This window comes from Heterocephalus glaber, unplaced genomic scaffold (assembly GCF_053883595.1).
Source record: "Heterocephalus glaber isolate CG9 unplaced genomic scaffold, H.glaber_assembly_v1.0 deba00001689, whole genome shotgun sequence".
NCBI lineage: Eukaryota > Metazoa > Chordata > Mammalia > Rodentia > Bathyergidae > Heterocephalus > Heterocephalus glaber.
This window is the reverse complement of record NW_028258414.1, coordinates 10,038,186-10,057,263: the sequence shown is the minus strand read 5'-3', so window position 1 is coordinate 10,057,263 and position 19,078 is coordinate 10,038,186. Positions and strand designations below refer to the sequence as shown.

At 44.4% G+C, this 19,078-nt stretch overlaps 1 protein-coding gene across 7 annotated transcripts in view; it reads right to left on the bottom strand.

Moving 5' to 3' along the window:
* Window positions 1-19,078, bottom strand: part of Map2k5 (mitogen-activated protein kinase kinase 5) — a 258,240-nt gene that overhangs the window by 17,437 nt on the left and 221,725 nt on the right. For 5 of the 7 annotated variants that reach the window (XM_004855593.4, XM_004855594.4, XM_021237013.2 and 2 more), the window contains 2 exons: window positions 17,354-17,415; window positions 14,394-14,439 (listed from right to left, as the gene is read on the bottom strand). The exons of the other annotated variants lie outside the window; for them this stretch is intronic. In XM_004855593.4, the coding sequence (XP_004855650.1) occupies window positions 14,394-14,439; window positions 17,354-17,415 (108 nt within the window). The remainder of the gene's footprint in view (window positions 1-14,393; window positions 14,440-17,353; window positions 17,416-19,078) is intronic. 7 annotated transcript variants of the gene reach the window in all.

The window sequence follows — 19,078 nt, the reverse complement described above, 5'->3', positions numbered from 1 at the left end:
GAAGGTCAAATCAATGTTTTTCTGGGAATATTTTCATATCATAAATGGATACAGGGCCAGGAGACCCCAAGGCTGTGCACTGTTTAAGTAAACAATGCCCGGGGCCCAGACACATCAAGGTGGCTTTCTCTATTTAAGCAGGAATCCATTTCACAGGAGACCCAGCGACAGCTCCAGAAAAGACTTGAGCATCTCCAACCATGGATCCCTCCCTCTTCCCAACCGAAGAGTCTGGTTGTTTTGGGGCCACAGGCTTTCTGGCAACATTTTAAAGTGCTGGATTTTATTTTTCCTAGGGTCTGCTGGCACACATGCATGGTAATTAAAATGTTGATTAGTAAACAGTTTAAATATATGACAGACAATGCAGTTAAAGCCTACGGTTAGGTCAATATGTGATTTAGATTTGCCATTTTAAAAAAATCTCATTTAAATTTTGCATACATTAATCACTACCATACTTCAAGGTTCTGATATCCACCTGACTACAATATTAAAATAAAACTTGCTGCCCCAGGGAAATCCTACTTATTCTTAATTGTTTCGAGGGTTTGATGGGCTTTTAATCTAAGATTAATTTATGCAATTTTAAATAACTCTTCTTATGATTAATAAGCTTGAAAATTAAAAGGAGTCTAAAGCAATTATAATGAGCATTTGGTCATAACCTCATTAGAAGGAGGAGTGAAGGGTACAGCTCTGGAATTCTTACAAGACTACAATTTAAGGTTACTTTTAGAGAAGTCAAACGTAGTTCCTGAAATTGCAAAGGCAGGTTAGCAAAGGTCAGTGTTAAAATGATGGCTGGCTAGATTAGCATACTAATGAATCTCCCTACAGTGACAGGAAGGACACACAGGGAAGACGGGAGAGATGGATGACAGGCGGCCAGGAAGCCAGGCTCCCAGCTCGGATTTTGGGTCTGCTGGCTGGAGACCTTCATGGGTTAGGTTGGTCCCTCTGCAGGCTCAGACTCAGCCAGCGCCTGGACCAGCAGGCAGAGACCAGCCTGTGTGCCCCTTGCAAGCCTCCTACCACCTACCTCTGGTGTGTGCAGCCTTGTCAGGCTGGATTTGCCCCCCAGCTACAAGTACTCTGTCACTTCCAAGGTCTTCTGGCCCTTGGCTGGGTGGGTTCTCCTGTGCCTTTAGTCCCCAGCTCTCACTCTGTGCTGTTTTCCTTCCTGGAACATCTTTTGAGACAGGGTCTCAATATGTAGTTCAGCCTGGCCTTAAACTCATGGTGATCCTCCTGCCTCAGCCTCCCAAAAAGTGGGATTACAGGTGTGCGGCAACATACCCACCTGGCTGCCACCTGCTTCTTAGCAGTGATGCTGATAAGTCTGCATTTATTGAGTGCTTACTGTATGCCAGACACTGTGATAAGCATGTAACATACTGTTATCTCCCTTAAAGGTTACACTTCGTGAGATCCTATGTTCCCAGGTAAGGAAACAGAGGCTGAGAGAGGGTGTACAAGGCGCCAGAGGTGGGCAGGCACAGGACAGGACAAGCTGCCTCTCTGTGACACCATTTCCCAGGTCTCCCACTTAGGCCAGTCCTAACCATCCCAGAGGCTCTGCCCATTGCGGCCTGAACCACCCCTCCTGGGACACTGATTCTGCACAGCCCACAGCCAGCGGCTCATCCTGCCCTCTCTGAATGGTCCCAAAGGGCTGGTTTAGCCTGTCCCTCAGTAAAGGATGTTCCTTCCAACCTTCTGGAGCCCACACAGCACTCACAGCCCTGGACGAACACCTGCTGAATGATAGACTGTTCACAGTAATTCCCTCCCACAATGCGTTTGTTACATTTCACTGCTGACCAAGGACAGACATGAGAAATCAAGGCTTCCTGGGAGTGGGTTGGAAAGATCTACCAGGAGCCGCCCGTAACAAAGCACCAAGGCAGTGGACACTAACTGCACACACCCAACCCACACGGACTCGCTGCTGAGTCACACGGAGCTCCACTGACACGTCTGTCTCCATGATGCTATGAGCTGGAAGCACCCAGGAACAAGAGATGATAAAATCATGACCCAAAGAGGCCGAGGGAGGGAGTCTCCCATACATCTAGCACTTTTCTTATTTTTTGGTTTTCTGAGATAGGGTCATGCTATATAGTTCAGGCTGGCCTTGAACTCACGGTAATCCTTCTGACTCAGCCTCCTGAGTGCTGGGATCACAGGCATGTGCTACACTCTCGAGTCTCTAGCACTTTATAGTTTACATATTCTCATAAAGCCCATCTTATGTAAGTTAAAAACAGTACCATTGTCCCCTGTGAGCTTGGCATCAGCACCCCCAGCTCTGCTCACCCAGCTTCCAGGGGGTAGTGCCTGTCCTGGGAATTCCCCATCCAATACTCAGACGAGTCTCTCTCTGACACACCATGCTGCTTCATCCGAGTTCACAGGACAGAATGACTCTCAAACTCTGGAGTGTGTCCTCAGCCCGCCCAGACCTCCCAGAGGCAGAGTATGACCTGCTACCTGGCAGGTCACAGCCCTGCCCACCGTCCACCTCTGCCCCCACAGTGATGTGGCCAGTGAGACCACAACGCTTTGCTGTGGTCTTGCTGTGTTCCAGAAACTGGGAATGCACCGAGTGGCACTGAGGACAGCCCCTCACACACAGCGTGTGGTCAGCCAGGTCTCTGCCGGGTCCCAAACTCGAGGAATGATGTCTCTGGCAGTGGCCCATTAACCATGATGGTGGAACTGCAGAGGTGGAAAGCGTGTGGTGCTGCCCTTTTCCTGTTTTGTGCCACAGGTTGCCAAAACTAAGATACATTTCTCAGCTTCCCCTCAGATAACCCACCACAGACCAAGTGCAAGCTGCTGGGAATTACTCTCTCCTCCGAGGGTGTCTCCTAGGGCGGGTGGTGGCCACCACCACTTGGGGATGCTGGAGAGAGCGGGTGGCCTCTACGCTCTTCCTGGAAGATGGCCCTGTGCGGAAGGAGGACTTGGGCACTGAACGAGCTCAGGAAGTGTGGAGTGGGGCGCTGTCTTCCTCGGCCTGCACTGCTGAGACGCTGCACAGCTTTGTGGGGTAGCTGTATTTTTTATTTTTCTGAAATAGTTTCAAGTTATTGAAATTCTCAAACCACAGTAAAAACAATCCTGACAGTGTTTATGTGAAGGTAAATTGGAAACTTGCATGAAAGAACTAACTCATGTGTTTAAAAATGAGAAAAATTTAGAATGATTTCTGTATACTTTTTTTTTTTTGAAAAGGGGTCTTGGTATGTAGCCCAGGCTGGTTTCAAACTCTGGGCTCAAGGGATCTTCCTGACTCAGTCTTCTGAGTAGTGGAGTGTGTAAATAAATCTATTTTTTTAAGATTATAGGACAGAATCCATTCTGAATACATCTGCAGCAACAAACTCTGCAACTGTTATTCCAAAGGCTTTCAAGTCAGTACTGAGAAAACAAAACATATTCTGAATTTTGCCTTGTGTAGATATTAGAGGGTCTGGTGCTTTTCCTTATGACCCAAGCCATGTTTACCATTTGTGTGCAGAAAGTGAGAGACACAAATACCCAGATGTCCCGCAAGGCCCAGCTCACTTGTCACTCCATTCACAAGGCCTTCCTAGATGCCCCAGCTGGAAGAATCTTTCCTTTCCCAGAACTCCTCTACCCATTACATTCAAATCACTTCAATTCAGTAACTGTTCACTATGCTTTCTATCGGGACTATGGTGGGCTAAATGCTGAGGAAACCAAAATACAGGAGATGCGATCTGTTCTCAGGAATGTGGGTCTCATTCACCAGTTACGTAAGCAAGTCACTGCTTCATGGGTTAGGAAACCCACTAACAAAGGTCCCAGCCAGGAGGAAGCATGACATGTGTGGGACGTCACCATGCCAATAGAAGTCTGGGGAGGCGCCAGAGAGGAGGTGCCAGGTGGATCTTGGCGGGTGAGCAGGAGTTCACCAATGTACATGAGGGAGGGGCACCATGGGCAGAGGGGACGAAACCTTAGGCCTCTGGAGACCGCAGGGCAGGTATGACAGAGCGGCTGAGGGGAAGGGGGCAGGTGAGAGAGGGCCTCTGGAAACACCCTGCTCTGCACATAGGAGATGCAGGCAGGCTGGGGTCAGGACCCAGGAGACACATGATGCTTCTGGACACCAGGCAGGAAGCTGTGTGAGGAGCTGAGGCTCAGGATATGGAGACAGGTGGGGTACACTGGTGCATCCCATGTGTGATGCCCAGTGCATTCCCTGCCCATCTCACGTGGCAGAAAAGTGAGTGCCAGGCATGCACAGGTCATGACTGAGCCAGTCCTTGATGCTTAACCCACTTTCCAGGTACAGTGAGGGCTAGGAAGGGCTGGTCCCAAGCTCTGCTGGCCTCTCCGACAGGAGAGCAGAGCACACTCTAGAGAAAGAACTCTGCAGCCAGGGACTGGCGCCATGGGCCCTGCACAAACGAGTGTTGCTGCCTTGCCTTCCTGAGAGTTAAAGCAAGCATATTCGAGAGGCAAGGCTGTGGCTTAAAAAAAAAAAATCATGTTTAATTTAAAAATTAGAAACTGGAGCAGGCTGTGAGCACAGGGGTTGATTGAAACAAAATTTAAATTCCTGTCAAGCCCATTTAAACACAGGGGCCCTTCATAGACAATTAGCTGCTCCCTGTGAATGCTGAAGAAACTCAGGCCTGGTCACTGTGAGAAGAGAGGCACCTACTGCGAGGCACTGGAAAAAAAATTAACTAAAATCAGGCTGTATGAAATATTTAGCCTTCCAGTATATCACAGAGGTTTGAAAGTGTAAACAAGACAAAAATCGATTCCTTGGTGCCCTCAAATCAATCCCCCAAAATGGTTAGGGCATCTGTTTCTGCTAAATTTTGTTTACATCGGCAGATTTGCCTTAATTGCAGTTGTTTATCTCTTGTTGTCCCTGGGGCCCTAATCTCCCGATTACTAATACTTAACACTCATTTCACATCTAAAGCTACTCCTAATCCTCAACAGGTTTTGGGGGCTCTTAAAATTATTGAAACTGCAGAGGCGGGAGACACTGCCTCTTTGTGAAAGGAACATTTTCTTATCTACTACCAGCTGGGCTCAATCATCACCAGGGACCGCCACAACAAAGGTGCTAAAAGGCTCTTCCACAATGACTGCTGCTCCACTGGGGATTCAGAGAAAAAAGAGCTTTGATGGAAAAATCTGAACAAGAGGCTAAAGCAGTCCAGCCAAATAAAGTTACTGTCATAATCAAATACTGTCAATCACCATGAAAATCCAATTAAAAATGTTTCAGCACGGCCCTCTTAAGTGGAAAAATGTACCCTATTTATACAAATTTTTGTCAACTCCACACTGATCCCACAATTAGAAAGTCCTGCTATTAATTGAATCCTCCTCCCCCCTAACTTTAAAAAGAGATGCGGGCCAGGCGGAAGCCTTCTGAGGGAGCCCAGACGCTCACAGGCTATTGGTATACAATTAAGAGTTAATCGGGTTACATTTGAAAATTCCATTTTTATTTGTGTCAAGGGAACCTTTGCTGGAATAAACGAAGGGTACCTATTCTCCTACTTCAGAATCAGTGACCATTTATATTAAGAGAACAGAGGAACGGTAAACCAGGATAGTAGAAAGAAACTAGTCCATGCTCTGGCAAATGTCTCTCGGTAGACCAAGGCCTAATGTTTAATTCTAATCTTGAAAATTAAATAGAGGACGGAAGGCCTAAATGTCTCCACTGCCTTTCTGCAGTCTCTAAATAGCTGTGTGGATCTCAAATTATCTGCAGGCAGACTTGGTCCCTCAAATAACTGTGTATGTGAAGCCACAAAACTCAGGATCCCCAAAGGGGTCTCTCTCAAAACTGCTACAAATTAAAAAGCAAACAACCCATTAAACAAATCCAGCTGGTTACAACTGTAAATAGGAGGCTGCTAGTATTTTTTCACAGCCCTTGAAATTCCTGGTTAGACTCATTAATAATTGATAAGAATTGCATCTATTTATTGGTGTGTACTCACAGGAAAACAACTTTGCTACCTTCAACAGCAATTCCCAATTCCCACTGACCAGCTTTAAGATCCTTTTATGTTTTCCCCTCAAATGGCTGAATGTCTATGTTCTTTTTCAACTGAATCCACTATTCCAAAGCGTTCTGGGGAGTGGGCGGCACACACGTGATATGTTGATGATGACTCTGATGTCCCCTGCCATCAGTCTAACCAGGCGAGGATGGAGCCGCACGGTCATCTCCCATAGGTCTTGGCCCCCTGACCACCTCTCAGTTTGGACTGAAGGACAGGAGGGGAATTCTCAAGTGGACAGATTGCCCGACAAAGATCACAGCTGCTCATCAACACCTGCTTAGTGCTTCCTGGCTGTTCGACACATCCAGGGTGGGATGGAGACCCTGGTGCCTATTCTGATTTGGTGATGCCCACATTGTACTGTTTTCCATATTATCCTGTGAACACTGCAGCATCCTAGAAATCCGACCTTACCCAGTGATAAGCAGGAAATCAAACATACAACTTAGTATGGTCACCCTAATTGGTAGTGAATATCAAAGTATTCAGGGATTGCTTATACTTGGCTGAATTTCTTCAGCTTTACTCCATGAGTTGCTAGAGAACAATGTGTGGTCATTAACTTCATGTCTGGTGGAGATTTTTTTTTTATTATTGATTTGGGTCAGACAGAACAGCACATGCAAAGAGTGATCAATAGGGTTTTGCCTGAATGATAGCAGGACAGGACCAAGCTAAACACTGAATTATGAGGCCATGATCCTCCCTCAAGGAACTTACACTCTAGTTGGAGAAAAGAAAAGTGAGTTTCATTAAACCAGTGAGTTTCACCTCTGGCTGCTCCTTATGATTACCTAGAGAGAGCTTCTAAAAATAAAAAATAAAAGTGCCTGCTTCGTGACCCAAATGCCAGAGATCCATAGTCTAGGTTGGAATTCTAGCATTTCTTTCTTTCCTTTTGAAATCTCCTAAATGATTGTGATGAGCTGCCAGGGTTAAGAACCACTGAACCACATGGACCAACTCTGGACAGAAGAGTGTCGTGCATGTTGTGCCACGTTAGATTTAAGACAACTTAGGAGGGCTTAGAGAAGGCAGCGAAGGGGAAAAGCTGCAGAACCTTCAAGGAGAGGCGAGAGGATGCGACACCACTCAGGGCAGAAACTGTGGACAGCTGAGCAGGAGTGAAAGCAAACAAACTCTGAAGACCCGCCATGGACTCCAATGAATCTGGCGTCACAACGGAAAGCACCCTGGCTGATGCACTTTACTGCACCCAAGAAAACAACACTCTTCTTGAGGCCAGTGAATGCTGTGCCTTGAAATGGGATGCTGGGAAGACGACAGCCCGATCAAACAGGAAGGAACCAGTGAGGGCAGGAGGAGTTCAAACCACCACAAACTGGGAACAGGCAAATCATCGCCATACTGAGAGATCCGACTTGACTGACGGAGAAAAGTTATCCTTCACTGGAAAATTAAAACTGTCAGATCATGATGATCAAGGAAAACTATCTGTATCTCTCTTACCATGTGCATATATATATGTATGTATATATACACACATGTATTATCTGCTAACATCTCATGAAAACATTAAACATTCACATCTAAGGAAAAACAAAAGCAAAGCCTGTTTTCTGGGGTTATAATCTCTCTGTTCTTGCTGAAGTGCTAACGTGCCATCAAAAATTCAAATTAAAGCTGTCTGATTTAGTGCGATCTCAAGCATCCAGACAGTGATTTTGCTGTCGTAATTATGTGCAATTAAAGAGCTAAAATCAACGTCTTTACTACTAGTGGATCCCTATTTGTAAGCAGACACAAACAGAAGCTCTTAATGGCCTTTAGAAGTTGAGGGGGAAGCATCACCACATGGCTGTCAATTGGGCCCTCCGTGGAGCCTGGAAAGGCTTTTGTGCTTGAATGAGCTCTGGCCAGACTTCTGCAAATTTGAGGCGCTCTGGCTAATGGGCTGCTTTGCCTGTACTTTCAAATAAAAATGACATCTGCAAGACCGGATGGCCAGACACACACGAGTCTGGCCTCAAAGGTTCATTTTAAAACACGCTGCATGTGACGGCTAAATGTAGTGAATGGCAACCAAGTTCACCAGTGCTTTTCAAGCAACACTGGTATTTTCAAAAGCGCAGAGCTTTGTAGGCAGAGCAGTCACTGGACCTATACAGGGGCTGCAGGACTGTGGCTCTCCTCAGCTCTGCAGGCACACAGGGGCCCTGGAGGCTCGCCTTTGACCCATTCAGCAGAATGTGGTGGTAGTGCTAAGCTTTTTTGGGGCTCAGTACTCCCACAAAGAAGTAGGAATCCCCAACTTTCCTTCCCCCAAAACTCCCCGGACTTACTGACGGCTCCTGTTTACCTGCCTCCATAAACCCTGGCCTCCTCGCCTTCCCTCTGACCCGCTCCTCCCTAATAGATATCCTCTCTATTGCAGTAGGCGGGAGCAAGATCATCTTCTTTATCGTCCAGTGTACTCTGTGCTTCCCGAAGATCCAAAGGTTTGGGTCTACTAAAAGCAAACAAGACCATTTGGTGTGAACCCCAAGGTCGCAGTGGACTTTGCTGGAGAGAGAAAAATCTAACAGGGTGAATTTTAAAAGGGATCATGCAGGTGCCTAATTTATCATTGCCTCAATCAACAGAGAGAAGAATCAACCAAAGTATCTGAGAGTGTAATTACAATCAAGTTTGGGGAAGCAGAAAAGCTACCAGTGACAATTTAATTTAGGTGAGTTAAACAAGTTAACATCTCTTTGCAAGTAATTAAATGTTTAAACAGATTTTTCTAGAGCAGTTTGGTGTTTATTAGCCCCCACACATTACCACCTCTTGTACATAAAGGCTTCAATGAGAAATGAGATGCCTTCAAGTTTACAGCTGCTGGGATTAGACGAAGGGAAAATATCCAAAAGCACTATTTTGATTATAACTAACACCCTCCCCTCAGAGCCACACCTGCTTCTTGTATTTCCATTCCCACTATTTACTTGCTTTCTAAGCAAAATGTTAAATGTCAATTGCAAACCGCACCCGGTGTTTCTTCTTAGGTGACTGACTGGAAAACAAAACCAGAGGAAGTGCTAAACCAGGACGCCCTGCTCTGGAATGTACGAGGAAATGCATAAAATAACAGGCATTATTAGAACCTAAGGAGAAAACTCATGTTTTTAAACAATTACTAAAGCAGTATAGTAATAGCATAAAGACAATTTCTGCGCCAGCTTGTTTCTCTGAAATTCTGCCACTGAACAGCTAGAACAGATAATAACTATTAGTAAATCAAACTCCTCTGCAATATCCAGCTGTGCCTCACACATTTACATACAGATAGAATGGGTATATGTTTTTAATATGTATGGGATCCGTACTTTTCCCACAGCCGAAGTGCATGCTACAAAGGAGGAGGAGAATGGGAATCGGATCAGCATGAGATAATAAAGTGGCCTAGATAAAGTATTAGCCAGCAATTGATCTCAAACCAGGATGCTGCTTCTTCTGACCTGATTACTTACTATGCATAGATTCCATTAAATAGAGCTTAGATGTGGGACGCTCCTGGAAATAGTCTAAATGCATAGAGGGATCTACAGCACTTTGTGCCCAAACTGACCGCATGGGTGCCTGCAGCCCTCGCCTTCCCTGCTGGGCAGCGCCTGGCATTTGGGGCAGGCTGGGAGGTGACAGGGCTGTCTGACAGCTGGTGGTAGCCCTGGAGTCCCCAGGGAGGGTCCTTCCCTCCCCTCTCCCACCCCAGCAGGTGGCCTCCGAGGGAATGGACACTCCCCCCACCCCCACCCCCGCCAGCTGCTTGTCTGGTCTTGGCCACAGGATGGGAAGGTGATGAGGGAGCTTAACAATCATTTAGGGTCATGGTCCCCTTTGAAAAACTGGTGACAATCATGAATTCCTCTTTTCAGGAAAAAAAAAAGCAAACCCCCATCCACAACACGATTTTACATGTGATTCCAAGGGCACTAACAGACTTCCTGAAGTCACAGACCTTTGGTTAAGGCCTGCAGATCCAATGCATCCCTTCAATTCTGCAGGGGAAGATGCTGAAGCGGAAGGGAATGGATTGTGGTTTGGGCTGACTCAGGAAGGGCCTTGGCAGAGCCTGTTCCTGCTAAGTCACAGCCACCAAAGACTCTAAAGGAAGAGCAATTCCTCAGAAGGAATTCCTGTGGTTTAGAGAAGCACATGGTCTATGCAGTTATGTTTGTCATCTTACCTCTTTACGAGTGTTTAAACATATAATCTGAATAGCAATACCAGACTAGGACCCTCATATTTCAATGCTCATGCCTCAGGTTGTCTCTTAGTTGTGAACTGAAAGGTCTGATTTTGATTTTTTTGGTCCCCCTCAATCTGCTTATTGACCTTATGGGAAAACTGACCACCTGTGCATTATCTTCCTCTTGCTAGTCCCACCAATCCTTTTTTTGCCTGCAAGAGCTGACTTTTCCCCACAGAAGAAGCCAGGACACCTCTGCCGTCATCTGGAGCCTGCTGAGTATTCTCTCTGCCGCCTCCTCAGAGTCACTACTGCCTGAAAACTTCCTTCTAGGTTTGGTAGTGCCAGGCCATAGAGCTGGGGTGGCTCCGTCATACGTCTTTTCCTATTACACCAGTGTGTTTTTTAAGTGGGGTTTTCAAGATTGCAGTCATTATTACAGGAGCAGAAAGAGTTGCATGAGGCTGGTTCCTACCTGTCTGGTTGCCAGTGTGTTGAATGTTCACGACTGCCCGCATGGTTGGTTCTACTTGTGGGGTTTAATGCTGACTCCCAGTTTATGCCACAGGCTCTGATAGAGCTGAAGGAAGGCCACACCTTCCTCAGGCCCAGTGGCTTCCCTATGCTTGAGTGGGAAGTGAATTTCAAGAGAATTCACTCAATGAAAAAGGCCCACATGGATGAGTGTTGGATGGGTGTGCTGCAGTACTTCTACATAAAGTCAAAATTTTCAGACACGGACACTAGAGTTCCTTTTACCAGAGTGGAGTTTCTTAAGAGACAGCCCAGTTGGTGGTGAATATGTTGTCTATCTGAACTCCAGCTTTGTGGGTTTGGAATTCCACTAAGTCAACATCAAATGAGTTTCTGTTTTCAGCAGCACCAAAAGCTTCCTGTTGGTCTGAAAAGGTTTGGGGCCTACACACACTCAGGGTTGGCCTGTCCTATTTTCTTTGCCTGGAAAGGTCCCTCAAAAAACTCTTAAAATTCAACCGGTCCTCCAAAGGCCTTTTTCAAATGCTACTCTCTCCTCACACACAGCTTTCCCCCAATTCCCCAGATGGATCCCCACAGAACCTGGGAGTCCCCTTATAACTGCTCCTTTATCCTAGTTTCCGGTGAACCTGCTGCATCCCCTGAAAGACTATTCATGGGGAGCTTACTCTGTATCTTTGGCTGGGACTAGCACAGGACTTTGCACCATACAGGACAATAAGTATCTGCCAAATTCAATCCTTTACCTGGTCCTGAGATCTTTTAAGCCGGTGTGGATGCCAATGATGGAACTTTCGAGTGAATTCTTTTTTTTTGGTTCCGGGGATCGAACTCAGGTCCTTGCACTTGTGAGGCAGAACCACTGAGCCAAATCCCAGGCCCCTTGAGTGAATTCTTTATGTAGCTTCATGGCTACATGTCAGGAAACTATACCAGCTCAAATCCACTGGTGGCGAACTTCTGGCACTTGTGCTGCAGAGGGCTGCTTTTTTTTTTTTTAATCATTGAAAGATGTAAAAAGTTTGACACCACTGATACAGACTTTGGTCTTCCCAAAATGTGAGTGTTAAGGGAATTTCTTGGTCTGATTTTATGAAACTTCCACTTAGGACATAAAAATTTACAACTATCTGAAGAACACCACACTAAACAGAGAGAATTAAATAGCTAAACAACTAAATGAGTTGTAACACTGGGATATTCATGGTCTCCAGAACCTGGAGTTTTACATTTCATCTTTAAGATTGGCATGGACCATGATTTTAAGACTTGATATGAGGTATCCTGGCATATATGGTGACCCCACAAACAGAAAGGCAAAGACAGCCTGAGTGCCAGGTTCGTGCCCAGCCAGGCCCAGGAGTCAGGGTGACAGGGGCCACCCGTCCTGCCTCATTCTGACTTCCTTAGGCTGGGAAGTGCTGCATTCCATCAAGGCCATACCTGGAGTTCATTTAAGAGTTTCCAAATGGTGAATCTCTGACTCTCAGTATTTCCACCCGGCTCCATCTCTGATTTTCTTCCTCTGATTTGGAAAACGCAAACCCGCAGGGAAACCTTGACAATCCTGCAGGCCTCACAGTTGATGCGGTCCAAGCTGTGCAGCCCACGTTGGTACCCTGCTGGCTGGAGTTACCGAGCTTGGGAGATAAACTGCTCTTTTTGCAAAAGGCAGAGGCCCCCACCCATAGTGACAAATGGGCTCTACGGTTGGTGCATTCCAGAGGAGGCTCCCGGCTTCCAGATGGGAGCACCATCAAATAGGTTGTAGGCGGAGAGGGAAAGGGAAAAATTAAAGCCATTAATAAGCTGGAAGGAATAAAGGAACTGGTTCCTGAAGCCTGGGTCCCCCTGATGACTCTGGTCCAAGACAATGGACACCTCACTTTCTTTCTCATCCCTTATTGGGTCCAAACTTTTGGCAAAAGTCAGGCAGTGGTCAATCACCTTACCATAACAGCCCCTGGCCCCACTGTTCCTGCCTCCTCCCTGAGCCCTTTCCAAACGAGGGTACCTCCCTACTGCAGAACCTCTGGGAATAAAATCATTTAAAACCAAACAGACAGTAGTATTAAAAATAATGTTGACTTAAGTATAGGATGGTGCTTCATGTGACTACAGTTTTCCTTGTATTTTATTGATATTTATTAATTTAAAATGTGGGACAGCACATATCAGAGTATAAAGATATATTCTAAAGATATGTCCTTACACACACACATATACACCATATCCACTTGCTTCCAAAGCAGTGAAAGAACTCATCCCTTAGCCTCACCTTTATGACCTGCCACCCCAAGAGGTGTTCCTTAGCCACACATACATCTGTAAACATTTATGAGTGTACACATGATCTGCAGATGTTTTATTTATAAGTGGCCAATTCATTGGAGCACCGAGACACACATTTACAAACACATACCTGTTTTATGAAACCTTCTTCCTTTGTTTTAATAGCTGAGCTATCCAGCCATAGCATAATAATGCACAAGGTAAATACGTCTCCATCTCTAGAACCTGTTTCAAGTTTTCTCAAATGTGACTAACTGCAAGAACTGCCCAACCATCAAAGAGATTAAAAAAAACAAAAAATCAAACCCACACCAGTCTATTCCAGACATGACACCTGCAGTTATAAACTGCAGAGATTTTAGTGGTAAACTTTAACCTGAAACTACTATGAAAACTGAGATCTTGCTCCAGGGATGATACAAAGGAGTAAACTACTTACCCGGAGAGTTTTCTCCATGGTAAAAATACTTTCTATGTGGGGATGAAATCTGCGTTTTTACAGAAGTTTGGGCATTTAAGAGTAATTATTAGGTGAAATACAAAGAATAAAAGCCTCTGACCGGGTAACTGTAAAATGCAGATTGTTTACAGAGGTGAAAGGTGACTGGCGGAGAGCTGTGGGTGTAGTCATGTAAGGGCAGGGCGTGGTATACAAAACATCAGAAAGAGCAGACTATAATTATTATTTACTAATGGTCCATCCTAACGGCATCCCAACAGCTTGTGCATTGTCAAATCAACAATCTGCACTAAATAGATGACCATTTGGGAATTGTTAGGGAGCCTCTCCGTTCCTCTCCCTGCTTGAGTACAAACTGTCATTTGCAATCAAAGCAAGCTGCCTTGGAGCTGAGAACACCACACTCGAAGCCCGGTGCAGCGTCTCTTCCTGAGGAAAGACTAAAGATTCACATTAACTTGATCTTTTGCAGCCAGCCTCATTTCATTTTTACACGAATCCAAGAGGACTCCCTGCCACGTCCAGCATTTCCTGTTGAACTGCACTAAAAACGTTAACACGGCGCCTGTCTTTTCTGCTCCCAGGTCTCTGACCTCTGGAAGGTGCGGCAGGCAGTAGGGACAGAGTGGTCCTCATTAACTTTGTGATTCTCAGAGAGGCAAAAGGAGAGAGTTCTGTTTCAAAATAGTGATGAGTTTTTCAAAAGCTAAAACAATAACTGGACGGTAGAAGCTTCAAAAACACCTACCCAAATGAAGACAATGATGTTATCTTTCTAGGGTTGGTGGATTTTTAAAATTCCAAGCTGATCTCTTTAACAGAAGGTTAAACATAAATATATAACTGGAGAATTCTAATATAACTAAGAAAATTTACTTACCATCAATTCCTCAGGCGCTGGCCTTTCTTTTGGCTGTTTTCGCATGCTATAATGGGGGGAAACAATCCTCATATTATCTGTATCATCTGTAAATTTTTCATGGTTTAACTTCTACCACTGACTATTTCCCCCTGAATTTGGATGTTTTAAAAATCCATAATGTTCAATTCTTGGCCAAAGTATTAATCTATATTCCTCCTTTCCTTTTATTTTGGCCTTTAGTCAGATTTCTGGAGACTTTCTGACTCAGAAACACAGCTTTTTTAAAAAACCTTAATTTTGCAATACAGACAAAGAATGAATTTAAACTTATTCTAATTCTACATTTGAAATTAATGTGCAAAAATAGCAGCAATACTCTCTTCCTGACTCAGTTATCTATTTATTTCAATCTTTTAACAATATACTTCTTTTTTGGTAATTGGGATAAGACAACAAGGAAATAAACAGGACTGTCAAGTCAAATGAGAAAACATCTCACTCATTCACTCTGACTCCCAAGGATAAGTAGTATATAACAGAGGTCAGGAATCTGGTAAATAGCGCTTCAAAATTACAAGTGGGTTTTTATACATTATCTCCACTTGAATTTATTTATTCATTAAACAGCTGTGGGGCAGCTAAGTTTGTTTAGGCTGCTTAACAAATCACATTCCTTATGCAAAACAGCTCTTGTCTTCCATCCAATTGGTATAATTAGTAGCTGTGGCATGCACTCAGCTATATGATGAAGTGCTGACCAAAGGGACAGAGGTGACTGGGTAGCTGCCCACTCCAGGGCCGTATCTGTTCTAAACCCAGTCTGTGGGATGAAGTCAGGAGAAGAGATTGCTGCTTTGATCACTTGGGAAAGAACACAGATGCCTTTTCTTTATATGAGGTACATGCAGAAATGAAACCCTCCATATAGTCTCTGCATTGCTGACAGTACATTTTTTTTTTTTTTTTTTTTGGTATCTGGGATCGAACTCAGGACCTTGTGCTTTCGAGGCAGGTGGCGGAACCACTGAGCTAAATCCCTGCCCCCCTTTTTTTTAAATAGAGAGATTTAATGATCATTTGGTAAACAAGAATCGTAGTTATGAACCACGGAGGACATGGAGGACATTTCCGTTCCCTATAAATAACCATATGCACCTCTCAAATACTACATCCATTAGCAAGTAATTCAAGCTATCTCATCAGTGGAGTTGGTAACAGTCCTAATCTGATATTCCAAAGTAGCTGTATCTCTTGGGGGAACAAGGCCATTACCCACTATCATTTCTGTTTCAGCTTGACATCTGTGGAAATTTCAACACAGGTTATCCCTCCCTCTGTCTCCATAAAACTTTTATATAACAGCTGATTAATTTTTTTTTTGGATAGGAGGACAGCAAAGCCTTATTCACTTTTCCTCCTGGCCACTCAGACCAGCCGTACCCCCAGGTTGGTCTCAGACCACACAGGGAGAGGAACCGGAGAGGGTGGGGCCTAAACAGGACTGTAGGCAGCAAAGCAATCACAAGGTCTGTTTTTCAATTTGTGTGTTGCAAAATGGGGCATTCCCACTTCTAAGTGTTTTTAGGAACCCTATTTAAAGGAAATTAAGAGATGAATATATGTTTCTGAGTATTGGCTATAACATCATTGAAGAGCTTCAAAACAGCTCAGGATTTGTTTTTAATCAGTATGTTCCCTGCTCCCATACTTAGGAAACAAAAGGTTTGCAGAATAAAAACAGTTTTTAAAAGCTACAGAATATTACAGAAGTATTTTAAATAAATAGAAACAGTGTTAAAATTATTTTAAGTGGGGAAGGGTTCTTCCTTGCATTTTCCCTGTGTTATATAAACTGTACGAGACATTTTTATTAAGAGGTAACATATGACACTTAGTCAAAAAGGTGATAACGCTTGACATTTATATTAAGGAATATTTCTTGGCTTCACTTTAGCGTAATCATCAGATGCATCATGGGGGAGGAGACAGTGACTGTGCCACCTCACCCGCCCCAGGACCAAGGGCTCCCCTTGGCAGGGCCTGCAGGTGCCATGGCACTGACCCCTGGGGGGACTTTGGTGAAAGGAGGAGAGGGGAGCTAAGGTGGCTATGGAGGAGTTCCAGAAGGTCCCCTGGTCTTTGGCTCTGGGGATGATCATTCCCGTGTAACTCCAAACGCCGGGGTGAGGGAGAGGGCAGTGTGGAACTGGCCTCCAGAGGCCACAGGAGCCCTGCAGAAGAGGGAAGAGGGGGGTGGTGGGGAAAGGGCCAATAAAAGAAAGACGCCTTCTGCCGGGAGGAAAAAGGCACAAGGCTGCAAAAGAACCTTTGGCAGAAAAATGCATTTCCTTGGGTATAAAATGACAAGGGGCTGCCCAGAGGCTCAGGGGTCCCTTTGGTCTAAATCCTGGGTTTCCCTCAGTTCCTCATGGGATGAAGTGGGCCTAATGGAGCTGCGTGTTCATCGGCTTTCAAACATCGGAATCTGGGGAAGTGGGACCCCACTATTGTGTTTAAAATATAACCACAGATAAAAGTTACTTACTGAAAATCCAATGAATTAATAAACTATGCTGCTTCTACCAAGTGACAGGCAGTTTTATGGGTAACTTGAGGTTACATTAATAAAAATAAGCTTCATATGTCTGTTCAATAGGGGCTATAAAATTGTATATTTCTTAGGAAAAAACCCCACCCCAACAGGATGGCAACAGTGCCGTGCTCAAAGGAGGAGCCTGACTCTCAGCAGTTTATTAAAACAGGAAGAGCCTTGGAAGTACATTTATGACCCTTTGTGTAAATAACGCTTACATAATTTAAACAATTTCTTTGGCTTTGCTGCCCCATCTGCCCAAGGCCCCAAAGTCCCTCCCGTCTCCAAAAGGAAGCAGGGAGAGCCATAAGGTCTCCCGGAGCGGCTGAGTTAATGGCATGTAGCGTTTACATTGAGGGCATGGCATGTTTGCAAACGAGCTCACCACTGAGTGATGAAATGTACAAATGGCTCGGAGAACTCTCCAACCGGAAGGACGGGCGAATCCTGGGATGGAGGAAAAACAAGTCACCAAAAGTCAGGACAATTCCTTTTCTTTCTATTTCACCCCCCAACCCCTGGAAGCCCATTCAGAGGAGCAGGATAAAAATGAACATATGACACGAGGCCTCATCCAATTAAAAGGACTGGCTCTACCCTCCTTCCACACGTTTAGGCAAAAAATGCCAAATTTCGAGTCCCACACATTTTACAATGGTGAGAAACATGAGAGCAAAGAGGGAGGGGAGGTGAAGAAAGGACAACGATAGCCACAGGGTAGGAAGGAAGGTAGGGAAAGTGTAAATGAGAAATTAATGATTATTTAAGTAACACACAAATGGTCTTGTAATTAACAAAGAGCTGTGAAATTATTCTTGTGTTGACCTTTGTTTCTTTTACTGGATTTGCTATTTATTTACACTTTCCTGTTTATTTACATTTATTTGTATATTCAACTGCTCTTAACCGCCTGCCCCTACAGTGTACATTTGTGGGTAAAAATCTTTTTCTTACTTTAATAGAATGGGATTTTTAAGGAAAGTTTTCCCCTGAAAACGAATTTCAGCCTATTCGCCAGGCTGGGCGAACTCGTCATAGGAGGAAGCCAGTGGATTAAGGACACAATGAGCAACTCCCATCTCCATGACCAAACAAAACTGGGGCAGTGAAGGGATTCACCCAGAAGAGCAGAAAACTACACGAGCAACAACAGCGACCACGATCATGCAACACAGGGAGCAAAGCCCATTAGTATTTGCAAAGGAAGGCTTTAAGAATTTAGGAGTTTTTCCAAGAATGACAGAGAGCGCCACTGTGTTTATAGTGTAACAGCTCAGGATGTAATGAAATTACACTGCAGAGTACTTTAACAGTCATCTCATTAGACCTACAGTTGGAACAAGAGAGCCACATAAAGTAGGCAGCTGCAAATGACTCTATTCTCATCTATTCTCATTTGCTATTAAAAATACCTTTCGGCGCCTTTTTTCCTCCCTGACATCCCTGCACAAAGTGCCCTGCAAAGTATGATACATGCACCTATTTAAATTAACAAAGGAATGACTTATTTTAATCTCACTGTGCTTTGGAGTGTTTTGGCCATTTGGATGAGCAATATATCATTACATACAACCTTCCAGCGCTGCAGGCAAGAAACTCAAAGCATGCAGCATTTGGTGGGAGCCAAACAATTTCTCTAGCACACAACTGTGTCAAATGCATGCATGTATTCATTATTGAGATCGAGAGGAAATGGCTTTGATGTAGTGGAAAAAAGAAGATGATGAAAGCACCTCTGCAATATGCGTGTCATTATCAATGGTGGCAGAGAGATACAATTGCACAGCCTCCTATGTGATTAGTAAATATACATATAATTGCTGTGGCCAATTATCAGAAAAATGAGATCGGTAATTACAAGACAGAAAATTAACTAGAACTCTTATTAAGGCTTTGTTTTCAATTCAAACAATTGGAAACTGCTGGAAAATACAGTTAAATAAAAAGGAACCGAAGGGGTCAAACCAGCCAAAAAGGGGGGAAAAAATCTCCAAGAGGTTGATAGAAGAATAAGAACAAAATGTTTCTTGGGTTTTTTGCATACCCATCCTCTTTGAATTTATGCTATTCAGCCAGAGGACAGGAAGGTTAGTATTCTAAACTTAAAATT